Below are 18,055 nucleotides of genomic sequence, written 5' to 3' on the forward strand. Positions count from 1 at the left end.
TATATATGATGGGATTAACAATTCACAGCAGTTGTCGGCCGGACGACACCAACACGATATACTGTTATGTGATGTTTTATTCTACTCGTTCTATCCACTTGTACCTGTATGTATATACCATTGTTTTGACATAGCTGTACCTAAAAATCTAGGTTATTTTCTCGTTTAAGGCGTCTTCAAGATTACATAATAGTGATGGTTGCAGTATTAGTAGTAACAATAATAGGCCAACTTGAATGGACCGTTTCAAGAAGGTTGAATGCTTTACTCTGTCTCTCGAAGCATTTGACACCCCGGAAAAACCATCAAAAATTGACATGATATAAGCTGATCCTTGTTGCTACTAAAACTCAACATCACCTCAGGTAAACCGTCTAAATACTTTTAGTCATTGAATTAGGCTTAGCGGATATCTTAAAAAATATGAACATTTTGATATGATTGAAAGGGCGTTACGACCTGATAAAAGCAACGAAAGTTTGAGGAGCTTGTTTTTGTCTTTGTGCTATGGTTAGCTCGGACATTGTGACCACATGTTTCTGTGTATGCCTGTCAGAGAGCAGATCGAAATACAAAAATAAGATGCTTTGTCGCTGGCCTGGCTTATGTTTCTCAAGAAAAACTCGTTAAGGCTGTTACACCAAGACCCCTGTGGCCTGCATTGTTGACCACACAGAAGGTTATCCCTGGGCTGTTAATTGCGGCCTGTGAACGAAACGGTATGCGCGCCTTACAGTAAGCACCATCGGTAACAAAAGCATAGCAACTTAGCATTGCTTTCTAGTCGTCTAAAATAAGCACATACCATCATCAGCATTCGTTTGTACACAAAACTATCCAGCTACTTAAATATTCTACAGTACTTTTTCGTCATAGATAATCTAATTAACCGTAATTAAAAATTGTTGTACACTCAATGTGTATATGTCTGCACTTTTTGTAATAAATATATAATAATAAAATAGGTAAAACGTCATTTTGAACACCTGACGATGGATCAACTAGACCGACCGACCGACCGACCGACCGACCGATCTACGAACGTACCATCTAATAATCTACGATAGTAACGAATCACGAGACTGATTTATCGTTATAAATTATGTTATTATCAACTAATTATCTTACTTGTAATGCTAAATAATTCCTATTCATCATTATGTATTAGTAACAGGGCTATTATCTCTAATGTATCATGATCGCCATCACCATTACTAGATAAATCAATAACCGACCCTGATTAATATTAGTATATTTCACCTCGTAGTGCGCGTCCCACGCGGGCCTGTCTTCCCTTCGCCGGTCCGAAGAAAGCCCCCACAGAAAGAACAAATCTCGTTTAAGTTTTCGCGCGCTTTCAGAGCTTCTTTTGATTCGCTGTCATTTCTGAGGCGAGAAAGACTCGGGACTGGGCGCCCACCCGTCAGCCAACACTTCAGCGCCAACTTTACTCGGCAAAGTAACAACTTTGATGGTGTATATTCACTGACAGTTCACCGTTTACCATCCTAAACATTTATGAGCTTGGCATCATAAAAACAAATCGACTCCCGAAAATGGAAACTTGATTAGTCACGTTAGGGTTTTACTTCCGTTCTGACCGTCCTCATTTCTAATTTGGGCTGGCTGTCTATGGTGTCAATAAAACTTGATCAATGGCAAATGGCCTTCGGCTTCTTCTGTGATATTAAGCTTTCTTTTGCCAGATGCTAAGATGACAAGTTATCCTTAGATATCTCCACTCTTCAAACCTGTTTAATTGTTAAAACTGCGACCTCAATTGAGCGCAGGACGGTCAAATGATGTTGTCATTGTTCTCCACTGTGCATCTGCTAGAATCAGTCGACTTTGAAAAGCTAAAAACTAAAGGCATTAGAACAACACGGGGTCGTTATTAGCTCTGAAATTAGATTTAGATTTTAAATTATATTTCTCTGGTATGAAATAACGTGTGGACTTTGGCGGTTCCCTTAAAACAAGTCCATTGTTTTTTGCGCTGCCGCTGGTGTTTCGCTTTTCTATTTAGCCAATAGATTCTTGTTGCTGGGTCGGGCCTACATATATGTCCTGCATTGTTGAGTTGTCTGAGAAACTTATTTATAGCTGAACAGGTCCAAGAGAGGTTACTATTCCCGTACCCAGGGGCTACAGATTTTCGACTTGAATCAAATAGGGCTTCGAAACAATGTCACTGTGTATCCCAATACGTATGTATATATGTTAATGCGTGCTTTTAATACTAGAACAATTCGTCGTAGCTTCTTGTTTGTCGCTGTTGCGCACACCGAGTGGAAGCTTTTAGCAAAGGTGACAGAGTTGACATTTCGTTCTCAATTCGCAATACGCAGCTGTGAAGGATCGCGAACTCCGATCCTTTTTCTTACACACAATTTACAGAAAAGCTCTGCTGCTTCCAGATTTATCAGACTTCCTTCATGAAATTCACAGTCGCATGGTTGTAACCTCAGGTTTATCCTAGCTTTCGATGTTAATCTTAACCCTGCAGTTGTAGACTTAAACTTGATTGATGCTTTAAGACTTCAGCTTGATGAATTTTAGTCCGGATGTCTTATTTTAGCTATCCTGCCGGATACCTACAAAAGGTTAATAGCCATTTTATTATCCACGTCTTCTTCATGACTTTGTTTAACGACAGTAAACTGGGTTACTCTAAAAAGACACTGAAGAAATTTTGGTGACGACCTATTATCAATATTGTTCTCTAGCTGAGCGACTGAGAGCGGAAGCAGTGATTATTTCGAAATCATCGTATGTGTACATTTTACAATACCCAAAACAACCCTTCGCACAATCTTGCGGATTCAGCATCTTTTCAAACTTCATGCTAACAGAAATGAAACGAAACGCTAGAAGGTCTCTCCTACCGAATAAAACACCACCAGGTCCTGACAGGGTTGACACACCCGCATTGAGAAATTGGTCAACCTCACGAGCGCATTGGCGACCTTCATTGATGGCATGAACGACTAGCGATTGACCTCGACGGCAGTCTGTAAAACACAAAGACATATATGGACCGTTTGTACCACCAAAATAAGTCCTCAACAAGCACTATACGAAACTTGCCGGTTTTTTTTTTTTGCAACGTACGGTCAAATGATTAGAGCGTTTTTTTTGTATATGTTGTAATGATTACACAGTTCGATTACAATCCAACAAGACGCAGATTCAAAATCATTCGCTTAGAAATAAGTTCGTTCGTATACTCAACATACCTCCAGCTGCGAATACTTTCGGTATCGAAGTAGCAAATTTGCCTTTGGTGTCAATATTGGAACGCGGATCTTGAGCAAGTCCTAGTTGTTCAATCAGATACTTTTCGGGTCCTAGAAATCCCATGGCCAACAGTACAAGATCAGCTTTGAACTCTTGTTCGGATCCTACTTCTTCGGTCATCATCCATCGACCCATTTCGTTCTTAGCCCAGTTCACATTGACTGTGCGGATTCCTGCTACGTTGCCTTTGCCGTCATCGATGAACTCCTGAAAAATATTTTGCAATCATATACTTACATAATATACAAAAATATACACTAAGATTTGCGTTTGTTACAGTCAACATGCGTATGTTGTAACACCAAACAATTTATGAACTTCTGACTAACCATCTGGAATCCGAACCTTCATAGTCTGCTTTTCAATGAAAAAAAGGTTTCTACTCGGAAGACATATTTTAGACGCCACTGCGAACCGCAACAGCTGAAGCACCAAAATAATCTTAGCAGAAAAAAAGGACTACGCGCGTACCTTCGATAGGATGGAGAAATGTCTGGGATCCTTTCCGTACCTCAGTCGCACTTCCTCGTGGCCGTAATCAACGCGCATGATGCGAGGCCACTGAGGCCATGGGTTATTGTCCGCACGGTTGTCAGGCGGTTGTGGCAGAATCTCGAACGTGATGATACTCTTCGCCTGCTGACGTAGCGAGGTGGCAATACAATCCACTCCGGTGTCACCTCCTCCAATCACAATCACATTCTTATTCTTAGCGTCAATAATTGGCAGATCGTCTCCCGCCAGTTGTTTTTGCGATTTCTCAAGGAAGCTCATAGCATAGTGGATGCCCTCTAGTTGCCTACCTGGAATAACCAAATCCCTAGGCGAGGTCGACCCCGTTGTAATGACGATGGCATCATTTTGAGACATTAACTCTATACCGCTAATATCTTTACCGATATCCTTGTTACAAGCAAACTTGATTCCCTCGTCTTCCATTAGCTTTACTCGTCTGTCAACTATATCCTTCCCCAGTTTCATGGTTGGAATACCGTATCGTAGCAGACCACCTACACGGGTATTTCTCTCATACACAGTGACCAAATGACCGGCTTTATTGAGTTGTGCAGCTGCCGCCAAACCGGAGGGACCAGACCCGATAATTGCCACCTTTTTGCCTGAACGTACCGGCGGCAGATGCGGCACCATCCATCCCATCTCGAATCCTTTATCGATAATTGCACACTCTATATTCTTGATTGTGACTGGTGGCTCATTAATTCCCAAGACACATGCCCCCTCGCAGGGTGCGGGGCACACGCGGCCGGTGAATTCAGGGAAGTTGTTGGTCTGAAGAAGCTGATTGAGGGCTTCCTGCCAATTTCCTTGGAAGACAAGGTCATTCCATTTAGGAATGATGTTACCCAATGGACAACCATGGGAAGATTGACAAAACGGTACGCCACATTCCATGCAACGTGCAGCTTGTGTTTTCAGGCTATTGCGTACGTGACTATAATTATAGATTTCCTTGTAATCATTCATGCGGACTTCAGCATTTCGGTAGGGGTGTGTTTCACGCGTGTATTTCATGAATCCCCGTATTTTGTCCAGCTTTCCAGCCACATCTTCAATATCTTTGATCGCAGGTGCCTGTTCGACTTTTTTCATGGATTGAGCTTCCTCAGCCATTTGTTTCAGAGCGCGCTGATACTCGTGTGGAAATACCTTTACGAACTTCTCAGCTGATATGGGCCATTGGGAAAGTAGCGTCTTTGCCACTTCTGAGCCAGTTTTATCAATGAATTCCTGCATAAAGTTTTTGACAAACGTCATATCTTCATCTGTGTCAACCGGGAGAAGGTCACACATTTCAGTGTTGCATCGTGTATGAAACTTGCCATCTACATCTAGTATGTAGGCGATACCACCGGACATACCTGCGGCAAAATTTCGTCCCGTAAGGCCGAGCACCATGACATGTCCACCAGTCATGTACTCACAGCCGTGGTCGCCGATGAACTCAATCACAGCGGTCGCACCAGAGTTTCGTACAGCGAAACGTTCGGCAGCACCTCCACGGAAGAAGGCCTTACCTGCCGTAGCCCCATACAGGCAAACGTTGCCTGCGATGACATTTTCCTCGCTGCGGAATTGCTCTTGAACATTACTAGGTGGAACAATAGTTAATTCGCCACCAGAGAGACCCTTTCCAACATAATCGTTGGCATCTCCTTCCAAAGTGACATACACACCCCGACAGAGGAACGCACAGAAGGATTGACCGGCTGAACCCTTAAGGAAGATGTTAATCTTCGAACCATCGGGCAGACCAGCGTCATCGTACTTGGCAGCAATATGGTAGGACAAAGTGGTCGCAAAGGCCCGATCCTCATTAGTAATATCCATGTGAATTGTGGCCTCCTTTGATCGACCATCAATGACTGCTTGAGTTTGCTTTATGAGGAGATTGTCCATGCGCTTGCCAAGCTCGAAGTCCTGTCTGATTGACCCTCCTTTGATATTTGTGCCAGGTCGCATGCTCAGCGCACTAAGCAGAATTGGTGAAAGATCTAAGTACGACCCACGAGGGTTGCGGTCTACGCCTTCATATATTTTAAGAAGATCCGTGCGACCTATTGCTTCTTGAAGTGAAGTAAGCCCCATTTTAGCCAGGTACTTGCGAATCTCCTCCGCCAGCAAAAATAGGTAATTCACTACGTGCTCGGGCTTTCCAGTAAACTTCTTGCGTAGCTCGGGGTCCTGTGTGGCAATACCCACAGGGCATGTGTTTAGATGACACTTTCGCATCATTGTACAGCCCAAGACGATGAGCGGTGCTGTTGAAAAGCCAAATTCATCAGCTCCTAGGATAGCAGCAACCATAACGTCGAACCCAGTGCGAATCTGCCCATCGGCTTGTAGCACCACACTAAAATACAAAACACACGACAAGATATAACTTTGTGCATACGTATTACTTCAAAATGATTTCACACGGTGTTAAAACGAATTCGTCCTCGCAATTCACATATTGATGCCAAAATCAGGTTGCCAATAGTGCGTCCTTTGGGATAACGCGTTGATAGGCTGGCCACCTGCCACCCGAGAAGATCTACTTCAAAATGAGAAATCTAAAAAACTTAGCTATCTATAAGGGTAGATTACTGATACTGTATATCAGATATTGAACTACTTAAAATGAGTTTAGATAACACGGACTCCCTTGGGTAGAATAAATTCAGAATGTGAGAATGTTGTTGTTTGCAAATTTATTTGTTAATTACCGAGATCGGAGGTCGTTTTGAACGAGCGTCTGATGGGTCTCAGCTATTCCGAGTTCCCATGGTAATCCAGCACCTTTAATTCCGGTCCAGCTTGAGGCGCCCGTGCCTCCATCGTGGCCCGATATAGTAATGTGTTCAGCTTTACCTTTCGCTACGCCAGAGGCCACAACACCAACACCATCTTCAGATACGAGTTTCACAGAAATCCGCGCTTTGGGATTGGAACATTTCAGGTCATAGATTAGCTCAGCGAGATCTTCTATCGAGTAAATATCATGGTGAGGTGGAGGGGAAATTAATCCCACACCCGGGATGCTATGACGCGTCGCTGCAATTTCTTTCGATACCTACGGGAGGGGACAATTAGGAACTAGTTAAGTTAATTAATATATAGATTACATATATTCTAGAAGTGACAGCAATAGTGACAGTATAGTCTTATAAAATGGAATGATAAGCAAAATCTCAATTTAAAAGAACAGTTCTATAAAAGCTTTTGGGGTCCCTTCTTATCTAGTTATCTATCTCATCTAGTTATAATAACTAGATGGCATTTTAATCCACACATAGCATGTAAAAGGTGAAACAGTGAAATAGAAACCTTTGGCTAAACAGCAAAAGTGAGTACGCAGCCGTCTAATCTACTATTAGAAAAATCCGTCTAAAAAACGTGTACGGTGAAGCTGGTTATCTGTGCTTTCACATATTAAGATGAATCAAACCTCTTAGAAATCATCACAGGTAACATATTGAGTTATGGCTCTGAGCGATCTGATCAGAAAAAGAGCTAAATCAATTATGCGTAACCTCGATCTGACTGCAAATTTTGTCGGCTGGATTCATTTCGAAATTGAGTTTACTCTGTCTTCAACGGAATTGAAAGCTAGTATTGGAGTTCGCCGATTGTTAGTCCAAGATTCGCTCAATTCAAAACCAATGAAGTTGAAAAATATCTGGAAGTTCCAGTTTAATCTCCTTGGTCATCGCTGACTATAAATCCAGGCACGAGCAGCTGTAAGAAATACCGTAGTAAAATGCTGAATAAACCGAAAGTGACTAATTTCTTGAGATTTGCTTTGAATCTGGAACGTAATAGTAAACTAAATAAATTATAATACATAATACGACAACTCCCTACCTAATAATGGTATACGTAACTGTGCCACCACACGCTGTAAGAAATCAACGATAGCTTACCTTAAATCCAGGAAGTTCTCCACCCTCTCCAGGTTTTGCTCCTTGGGCCATCTTAATCTGAAGTTCGTCGCTGTTAGCGAGATAGGACGCTGTCACACCAAATCGGCCGGAAGCGACTTGTTTGATGGCTGATCGTTTGTTCTCATCAGGTTTTTGATGGGCCCAGCGATTAGCATTCTCACCTCCTTCACCTGTATTTGATTTGCCGCCTACTCGGTTCATGGCAATGGCCAATGTAGTATGCGCCTCGATCGAAATCGAACCAAATGACATAGCACCGGTACAGAAACGGCGCACGATCGCAGAAGCCGGTTCCACAAGAGAAACATCTATTGGGTTCTTGGCGGGCACCAGGTCAAACTGGCCACGAAGGGTACACTGGCGAACAGATTTCATTGTGCTTTCGACAAACCTGTCATACGATTCATGTGAGTTTGTCTTGCCTGCCTCCTGTAAGTTAGCCACAGAAAGCGGATCATTTACGTGGCTTTCACCACCGGCACGCCAATGATACTGACCAGGATTGCGAAGAACAAGTGAGTCGTATCGTTTGTCAGTATACTCAAGGTAGTATCGGTCGAACGTGTCATCAGCCAGATGGCGGAACGTACAGCCGCTGATCCGGGAAGCGCTATTCTTAAAGCATTTGTCAACAACTTCTTGAGCGAGTCCAACAATCTCGAAAATTTGCGCGCCTTTGTATGACTGTAGGGTGGCAATACCCATCTTCGCCATAACCTAAAAATGAGATACCGTTTGTTACTCAATGCGATCTCTCCCATCGCTATCATTCTTAAACATGCCAACGCATAGGTTATATCCCATGTATTAAGTTTATGTAAAACTTTCTTTCTAAGTTTCCCTACTTTTTTTTTTCCTAATTATTTACTTCCGGTATGAAAGTGTTTTTTTTTTCTCTATGGGCATGTTGTACTACGTTGTGGGCACAAGTTCAATTCGAGCTAACTCCTCAAAAATGATGCTCGAGGTGCATGTTCAACATCTTCTGAACTATATATTTCATCGTAGCCAAGATAATGCCAAAATAGCCCAGGACACTTGCTTTGTGCATGTTAAGGAGGCTATCCCAAAAAACTGCTTAGGAAGGTTTTCCGAGTTCGAAAACGGTATCTAAAAATCACAATATATTCCCGTCAGCTTACAGTCTGGGTTTAATAATGACTACCCGAAAGGCACTTTTGAAGGAAGATGGTTGGCGCGCAACTTGAAAACTAGCCGAAAAGGCAAACTGCAGTTAAACGACCATTGCTAACCACCTCAGGTTCCTTGCATTTGGAGAAAAACTTCAAACTTCGAAACCTCATACTCTTAAATGCACACACGAACATCCCAAACATCTCGTCCATTATAGCTTCATGTGGTCACATGATAAATTTTTAGCACAGAACCTTCAATACGTATCAAACCAAGGCTGGAAAGCTTCTTTGAGACAAAACCCGCTGCTTTCTAGCGAGACGGGGGTACATGGTGGCAACGCTAAGGAAAGTTGTGAACACTGACTGGGAATATATAACATAAATAACTCATTCTTACGGGAATAAAAAATGTGGTGTTCTCTCTTCAGTGAAAAAAGCCTTCTTTCCAACCTAATATTTCAATTATAACGTAAGCTTAAATATTAATACTACTAAAACTAATCAAAAGACTTTTCCACCGATTATTTCGATTTTATTCTAAAACACTTCATTATCAACATATTGCGAATGTAAGTTAAAGATTGGTAGACAATGTTAGAAATGAGACCAGTTTGTCGGTAACGGCTTTAAGAGTAGTTTGTTATAAACAAGAAACGAAAGCAATGCTTTTTTCAGTATTTTTAAAACAATAACTCTAGTTATTTTTATTTATATTTCTTATATATATATATATATATATATATATATATATATATATATATATATATATCGAAGCAAATAAAACTAAATATTAGTTTTATTTGCTTCTAAACGAAGAAAAATTCACTTAGAAAGAAAGAAGGCTAAAATGGAAGTTTGTAAGCTTCAAGCTTTCAAGCATAAGCTTTCAAGAATGCCTACATAGTGAAAGCAAAAAAAAAAAGAGCTAATGGTTTCAAGACTGAAAGTTTTGCCTAAACATGGCGATTCCTCAGAGGCACATATCGTTACGCATGACTGGGTTTCTATTAAATAATTTTTTATTTATTTAGATATTTATTTGAACTTAATTTGGATTTCTCACCTTGGATATGCCAGTATACATGGCCTTTGAATAGGCTTGATAAATGCGGTCATCAGTGAATTCCACATCCAGGATTCCATCAACCCTCAGCTGGGCCATCAGCTCATATACTAGGTAGGGACAAACAGCATCGGCTCCGTAACCCATCAGGACACACATGTGATGTACTTCACGCGCTTCTCCGGTTTCAATAACAAGGCCAACCTGTAATTGTATTCAACGTATCAACCCTACTGATAATCAATTGACAAGCGCTCAAATTTTTAGAAAAATCTATAAAGGTTAGACTTAACTCCAATGTTTATCATAGCTATTCTAAGGCTTTGGTTTTAAATAAATGATCCTTAACACTACTGGTTTTTCCTCGGGTCCAGTTAACATTAGAATTGCTTGATACCGATGCGGAACAAAAGACAAGAAAGCAGACGCATTTAGCGGATAACACTACAACTGCAGCAGTTAGATATCGCATCTATCACACTAAAATGGAAGATCTCTAGGAGAAACACTTGATGCCTGTAAGCATCTTGAAAAGGATGCCGTTAATTTGAACAGAAGATTAATTTTCCTGGCCCCAAACCTTCATCCTTTGTCGCTCGTTAATCAAATGGTGGTGGGTAGCTCCGGCAGCAAGAGCGGCGCTAACGGGAACGAAGTCCTTTCCTGCCTTTTTGTCCGATAGAATAACCAGTGAACAGCCATCTTTGGCTGCTTGGCACGCTTCAGAGCAGATGCGGTCAAGAGCGCGCAACAGCCCATCGGGGCCTTGTGCTACCGGAAACACCATATCGATAACCTTTGTCTTCCACCCTTTATGAGATATTGCTTTCAACGTTGTCATGTCTTTTGTCGATATGATGGGATGATCCAGCCAGAGTCGACTAAAAAAGAGAAAAGAAAATTAAAATTAGATATTATTTTTCCAAAATATGAGTCGCATGTTTAAAATAGAGCGTACAAATTAATCGAACCCTTTAGCCACGGTCCTAACTACTAGCAGAATCTAGCGAAATGACATGCATTGCATCAGACTGCAAATACTGAGAGGAGTGGGTAGGCACCTACGAAGGGTTTGATTAGGATAAAGCGGCTTATTAGGCTCTGACTGCAGGTAGCGCAGTACAGGCTGCTACTAATGCTAAAAATGAGGGAAACCGAATTTTTTTGCTTATAAAATACTATTTTCTATTTACCGGCACTGCAGACTAGACGGCTGGAGGATGTTTGCCTCTGGTCCGATGGGGCACGCGAGCGATATGACAATTTTTTCACGAAATGGGTCCATTGGGGGATTGGTTACCTACTCGCGAATTTGCACAAAACGTATAAAAGTAAATTCAACCAAAAAATTCCAGACTTTCAGTTTGTTAAGGGATCTAACAAAGACCTTAGCGTTACCAAACAAACGATTAGTCGCTGTTATGGTAAATGTTAAAATTGTTTATTTTAAAAAAATATACAGTAAACACAAGAAACATTATAAGAACTCAAATACTTTTCTATTTAGTATTTCATAAATCACCTGTGCGAATAGCTGCTTGAAGTAATCGTAGATAAGGGGTTGAAATTTTGAGAGGCATGCAAATGCAGCATCATTGCCCATAGAACCCAGTGCTTCTTTGCTGCAATTAACGAGCACGTTAACACGTATTTGAATTAAGCGTTTGTAATAGGAACATGTCTATATAACCCTAGCGTAAGCTCTACGAAAACATTTTCGGCAATCCAATTGCTCCAAACCTGGTGATAACCTAAAGAGGCGTTATTTACCTACAATCGTATACCCGACAACCGTTTAGTGTTAATTAGGACTAGATTTATTTATATCATCTAATGATGACGTATAAATCTATATGTATTAGAACAGCTATCATCAATGATTAGAAAATGGGTCGATGACCACGTACCTATCCTGGATCATCGGTAGGAGTAGCATGTTAATAGTCTCAATCGTGTAACCGAATAGGCCAAGACGTTTATCACTAAACACGTTGAACGAATCTTCATTGCCTTGTTTATCCACGACGACACTGATCGGCTGACCTACGCGGCCCTGCTCTCGGTGAAGGTCCTCCATAGTAAACTGTATTTTAGCGAGAGAAAAAAAATATCACAGATATCTCTGTATGCTAGTGTGCTGTTCAGGCTACAATTAAATGACCTTACGCCAAGAACTGAAATTCTGTAGAACCAATTAGTTACAGGGAACGAATTACCACTCGTAAGTGAAGTTACTCCAGCTGTAGACGAAATACGCTATTATTTTGTAATCTTAGACCTAGTGTTGGATACCTTACCAATTGGGCTATAAAATACTCAAAGAGAGGTCTGTTCTGCAAAAATATTAATTTGCTGATTGAAAAAAATGAGCCGTCACAAACAGCTAAAGCACGATCTCACTAATGGTCCTTGAAATAGCCAATACTCAACTTAAATTATATAGTCCCAACAGTTCAACGCTGTCCTAGAACTAGAACAAAAATGAGAACATTTCGAGTTATGTAAAACTTTCACCTTGTAGCTTACCAGTTCCTTTAGCCACTCCTTTAATGGCCTTAAACGGGCAATTTGAAGCTTGAGTTCTTCGTCTTTGGTGAGTTGGTGTTCCTCTGTATCCACCAAAAGCATTCTGCCCGGTCTTAGTCTTCCTTTTTGCATGATGTTATCAGCAGGAATGTCCAAGACACCAACTTCACTGGCCATGATCATATAGTTATCCCTGGTCACGTAGTATCGAGCGGGTCGGAGTCCATTGCGGTCAAGCACAGCCCCGACATAGCGGCCATCGGTAAAAGTGAGCAGCGCTGGTCCATCCCATGGCTCCATTGCGCATGCACTCCAGCGGTAGAACTCTTTTTTCTCCTCAGACATTTGCGTATCATTGTGCCAAGCTTCAGGCACCTGGGTATTTAAAGAGCGCACGTACAGTCAACAGCTACGTTTTGTTATCCTTCTCATTGAAGTTAGATTCTTATTTGTGCGTTTTGGGTCAATGGCCATTCCGCCTCATGGGCAAGTAGCTAAAACAGCCGATAAAATGATTTTACCTTGGCGGCGCTTTTTCTATGAATATACAAATACAAAAAAAAATGAACTACACATACGATTGTCCAACGAGAGTTAAACTCAGATATCTGTTTTCTTTAATACCGAAGTGTTTTTTTCATACATATGGATATTATAGATGACAAACAACACGTATAGTTAACTGTTTTTCTTTCTTTGCTGGCACATTCACATTATTTTGACGCGAATTTTTCATCGCGATTAGAAATCACTATGACTGGATTTCGTTAGTTAACGCAACGTTTAGTCTCCGCCTTAAAGGTGGAGACGTGAATATAAACCTTAAAAACATTTTAATATTCAAAGGTTCAATCACGAAAGTCCACTGGCGATATATCGCGTAATCTAGGTGGCCAATTCCAGTCGTCCAAAAAGGAGAGCACGCGACCAGGTGATGATGCTTCGTGCAATAGTGCTATTTTTATAATGCCCTATAGTAATGCTAGTTTTATGCGATCCTGGAAAGTGAAGTTGTCTTGTTTGGACCGCATGCCTCCGAAACTCATTTTGTATACTCAAGACGAAAAAACTGGGTTATCGCCCCCGACGCCGCGCGCCATTGGCTGTTGTGCATTTTTGATAGCAGTTTCGAAGGAAAACAATCCAATGATGTTTTCAGCCCAAAATCGGCGCATAACAGTAGCAAGTTTAGGGTGCATATCTTTCCAGTGAAACACAGGCGGATTTTCCCTAGTCCAAACGTAATCTGTTGAGGAAGCCCCCAACATGAAGATGAGCCTCATCGCAAGAGGCGTTCGTTTGTCGTTGATCAACTACCCAATCAACATAGTTTCTTTATTTGCTGCGATATTCCGCTCATACATCTACGTTATGATAAAATCAAAGTTTCAACATTTCATTTGAAATGAATTATTTCCGCTTTCATTGGGGCACCCATATGACAGGTGGGGAGGTTCTGTCCAAATACCAGAAAACGCACAATTATTGCAATAAAAAGCGGATTTAACCGTTATAATACAGGAGCATCTTCATACCATTTTTACAATTCCTATGGAACTGTTTTAATCTTATAGCGGTAATGTACGTCCAAAATGTAATAGCTACAATATTACTATTTTGGCTCTTCAAATGAGTATTCTGTAGTACGCTTAGGAATGGTGGCAAAATGCCCCTGTTACACATGCCTTACACAGTTAAAGTTTCCCATTGCAATCATTTTGATATCGTATGTTGTCTCAACAGATGCGAAATGAGGACGTTTCAACCGTAAGAAGCTTTTCCTCTCACGTATATACAAATATGGGGGTAGTTTTACCATAGTCATGACGGCTTCGGGCAGTGATCTCTGGCCTGCCATGACAAGGAATTCCAGGACAGTATCAACCGAGCCAGAGTCACTGAGATTTGGCTCTACGACGGGATACAAATCGGCCAGCTTTTGTCCAAAAATATCAGTGTTCATGACACCCTCCCGGGCACGCATCAGGTTAACATTGCCTAAACCAGAAAAAAAAGCAACTTTGGTAATAACAACAATCCATTTGAAGGTCCGTACACTTTACCCAGTTTTTATGAAAACCGTAATAGCTGTAATAACTGTAGCATAGTTCCTATCGTCATACGTATTGAGACATAACTGCCTGAGTAGTGTTAATTATTACTGTATAATTATTCTAGCATGATATTATAATAAGCTATTCTTAAAAAAAGCATGTACAAATTGAATAGGAGTTCTTGTCATCACAAGACAAAACTACATAATAACCTGAATTGTTCCTTTTTTCTTCAGATTCTAAATTTATCGCACTCACCGTATAGCCGCCACAGAGTTAAGTGCAGCTATATGCATAGACAGTTCATTCGTATTGTTGGTGTAGTATGTATATATATATATGTGTGTGCGCGAGAAAGCGAGCGAAACAGAGAGAAAACTAAAAGTCTGTGATGCGTCACCCATAATTAGCAGTATTTAGCGCGTATGTGAGGCGATCTTTTTATATCTTTTACTTTTTTTATGTATATATAATTTTTTTTTACACCTTCGGCTATGCCTGTTGGTCACTACCGCACTCAAGACATTGTTATTCCTTGAAGCCCGAACTTGGATGCTTCAGTTCTTAGAGGTCACAAGAAAACGTAAAGCATCTCTTTAAGTCGTGTCGTGGGACGAACGATGTAGAGGAACAGATGCTGTCTGATATGGTGAACATGATCTGACATACCTCTAAGCGTGTTGATCTCTCCATTATGAGCTAACATTCGAAGGGGATGGGCTCGTTCCCATGAGGGAAAAGTATTGGTTGAGAAGCGAGCGTGGACGAGTGCTAGGTATGTCTCGAACTCTGGTCGTTGCAGATCGAGAAAGTATTTCCACAACTGCGTGGAAGTTAATTGACCCTGTAAGTATGGTAATACAAAAATCTAGAAACTCGAATATTTTTTCACAACTTAGCCTCGATGAATGACCGTGTCTTAACACAAATAGTGTTATATCATCGTTGACTTATAAACACGATTGCAGTTAATGTTCCCTGTGTGACTATACTGACCAGTTAGCTGATCCCAATCTAACTACATATATCTGTTTATATATGACCTGGAACGTACCTTGTAAACAACTGTGTCAATATTTAACGAGCAGATGTAGAATCTAAGCCCGGTCGCAGGAATTTTGTGAGTCGATGCCTTACGCAACACAAAGCAATCGAGCTTAAAGCGTTGCTCGTCCTGTGCCTGCGCAGGTACCACAAACACCTACGATCACAAATAACACACCGACAGAAAAAAAAAAACACATAATTAGGACCACTATCCTAATTGAAAACATTATATTATTCAACCGTCATAAAATCGCCAGCTATTTATTAATAAGTCCATCGTGACCCGTTGTGTAGTGTTAGAAAAATGAAATGTAAGGATGAAGGACAGCTGAAGCAAGGCAGACGTGAACCATGATTGAATTGCTGCTCTGTATATTTATGAATTGATGCTAGATAACTTAATATAGATACGTCGAAGCCATCCGGTAAAGAAACACAAAAGCAAGCATAAGATCGATTGGACGGAGCTCGCTTGCAAGCAAATCAATAACGGGGTTCATTGTATTTAACTTCAATTGCTTTACTTGGCTGAAGATAGACAAGCCTTTATATTGTATCTGTACCTGACGCATGAAGGGCTCTGTAGCTCTGGCGACATTTCCGAGGAACGTCGAGTCGGTTGGAACTGTCCTCCAGCAGAGAACTTTCAGGCCATCCTCTTCAGCTTCCTTCTCGAATGCCTTCTCCGTTTCCACCGACCGAATACTTTCCATATAGATCACGCCTGTCGCATACTTACCCTTTTCGGGAAGGTCAATATCTAACTCCTCCCTTCAGGAATATCATCCATTACAATTATTATTACTGGGTTGAACTAAATTATATGCTTTATCACAGTACCTTTATTGCTTAATGGGCCAGTGTACTGCGTAAAGTCTATCGACCCGTATAGGGTAGCGAGACTAGCTGTAACGTTCTATCCGTTATCAGAACTTATTTATTACGGGCAATGAATCCGCTGTTTCAGGTAACTCACACAGATTTTGACGGGCAGAATAAAGCTTCATACTTGTCTGAGCAACATAGGGAAATCTCAGGTCTAAATCCTCTCTGAAACGTCTCTGAATAACTAAGGAAGTTTAATGTGCGAGAAACCAGGCAGCTCGGTGCTTTAAGTTATATTAATCAGTTTCGGTGAACTAAGCTTACCTAATATATATAATCGAATCTTTATTAACCAAGCCAGGATGTTTTTAATCGTATTTATAAAAAGCACGATCTACCCATTCGATGCTAGGTGCATGCTAACTGTGGGGCGTAATTGTTGCTAAACATGAAATCTGGAACATGATTTTTAATCGCTATTTTTCTAGTAACTACGCGTTTATGCCTTCTTAAAGACAGATTTCGAAAATGATCCTGGCGTTCCATTAAGTGTAGTCTGTGATTTTAAATTAAACTTATAAAAAGTAAAATGCAAATTTATATTATAAAAATATGAATTTCCTTCTTGTACTCACTTGAGCACTTTTTTATAGAAAGCGTGTGGGAGGCCGACCATCACACCTGCACCATCACCCGTATTATTGTCACAGGAACACGCTCCGCGATGTTCCATACGGCGTGACATGATTTCAGCATCCGAGATGAGCTGTGAAAATGATAAATATGTACACTAAGTATGTAAAGTTTATTCACTACATCTGTTAGGAGAAAACAGTTTTAAACGAGCTCTAGTAGCAGCACGCATTTAGGTAGGAGAATATCTTTTGGCTAATAAGCGTCAAATGTAACCTTGAAGATAGTTCGACAACCTATTACGGCCTAGACTAGGGCCTAGACTAGGCCTACAGCCTAGGCAGCATGCGGCACGATGTTTTCTACAAATCGTTCAGCTGTTCTGTGTAAACAATTTATACTTAGATAAGCAGCAACTGTTTAGGCTGATAAGCTTTCGTTCCGTCGAAAAATATACTGTGTATTTAATCGCGCATTAGTAATACTTAGGTCATTTATCATTGACGAATATATATTTTTCTTATAGCTTCCCTACGTTTAAAAAGAGCAATTCTGAGCGATGCGACTAGTAGTCAATGATTTTAAATAGTTTAAATAGATTCTAGTTGCGATCTGTCACATTTCAGGTTCCTGAGTGATCATCACTGGTAATAGCAACAATCTGCCTATGAATGATCAGACAACTCCTCACGAGCTCGCGTCATTTTATGACTCAAATAACGACTCGGGGGTGGCAATGACTATATCAACTTGTCGAAAGAACAACTAACGACGCTATGGATAATATGTGTCCATAGATCATAGAATCCTTCGTACCCCTTTGCTTTTACGGGCTTGTGAACTACTATATTCATATTTTATTTATTTATTTTTAATCATATGTACAGCCAGGCAGGGCATCCCTGACGATCAATTGTTCAAGCGATTGAGGAAATCATGATCTCACATGAAAATATTACTGATGTGTCATAAATTGTTCAGTGATTATTTATTTGTAACTATTTTATTCACATAAATAAAATCATGATG

General features: G+C 40.7%; 1 protein-coding gene across 7 annotated transcripts in view; it reads right to left on the reverse strand.

Annotated features, from left to right (window-relative positions):
* Window positions 1-18,055, reverse strand: part of LOC111247835 (uncharacterized) — a 37,331-nt gene that overhangs the window by 1,473 nt on the left and 17,803 nt on the right. For 5 of the 7 annotated variants that reach the window (XM_022799277.2, XM_086983905.1, XM_022799276.2 and 2 more), the window contains 17 exons: window positions 17,029-17,159; window positions 16,132-16,339; window positions 15,576-15,722; window positions 15,191-15,365; window positions 14,284-14,465; window positions 12,468-12,842; window positions 11,849-12,024; window positions 11,464-11,563; window positions 11,135-11,241; window positions 10,522-10,822; window positions 9,942-10,145; window positions 7,722-8,459; window positions 6,525-6,871; window positions 3,769-6,169; window positions 3,237-3,504; window positions 2,886-3,011; window positions 60-2,594 (listed from right to left, as the gene is read on the reverse strand). In XM_022799277.2, coding sequence (XP_022655012.1) covers window positions 2,575-2,594; window positions 2,886-3,011; window positions 3,237-3,504; window positions 3,769-6,169; window positions 6,525-6,871; window positions 7,722-8,459; window positions 9,942-10,145; window positions 10,522-10,822; window positions 11,135-11,241; window positions 11,464-11,563; window positions 11,849-12,024; window positions 12,468-12,842; window positions 14,284-14,465; window positions 15,191-15,365; window positions 15,576-15,722; window positions 16,132-16,339; window positions 17,029-17,159 — 6,006 coding nt within the window. In that variant the 3' untranslated portion in view covers window positions 60-2,574. Of the gene's footprint in view, window positions 1-59; window positions 2,595-2,885; window positions 3,012-3,236; window positions 3,505-3,768; window positions 6,170-6,524; window positions 6,872-7,721; window positions 8,460-9,941; window positions 10,146-10,521; window positions 10,823-11,134; window positions 11,242-11,463; window positions 11,564-11,848; window positions 12,025-12,467; window positions 12,843-14,283; window positions 14,466-15,190; window positions 15,366-15,575; window positions 15,723-16,131; window positions 16,340-17,028; window positions 17,160-18,055 lie in introns of those variants that run through there. The other 2 variants (XR_015323936.1, XR_015323937.1) reach the window with 2 other exon arrangements.

This window comes from Varroa destructor, unplaced genomic scaffold (genome assembly GCF_002443255.2).
Source record: "Varroa destructor unplaced genomic scaffold, Vdes_3.0 BEIS01000003.1, whole genome shotgun sequence".
Lineage (NCBI taxonomy): Eukaryota > Metazoa > Arthropoda > Arachnida > Mesostigmata > Varroidae > Varroa > Varroa destructor.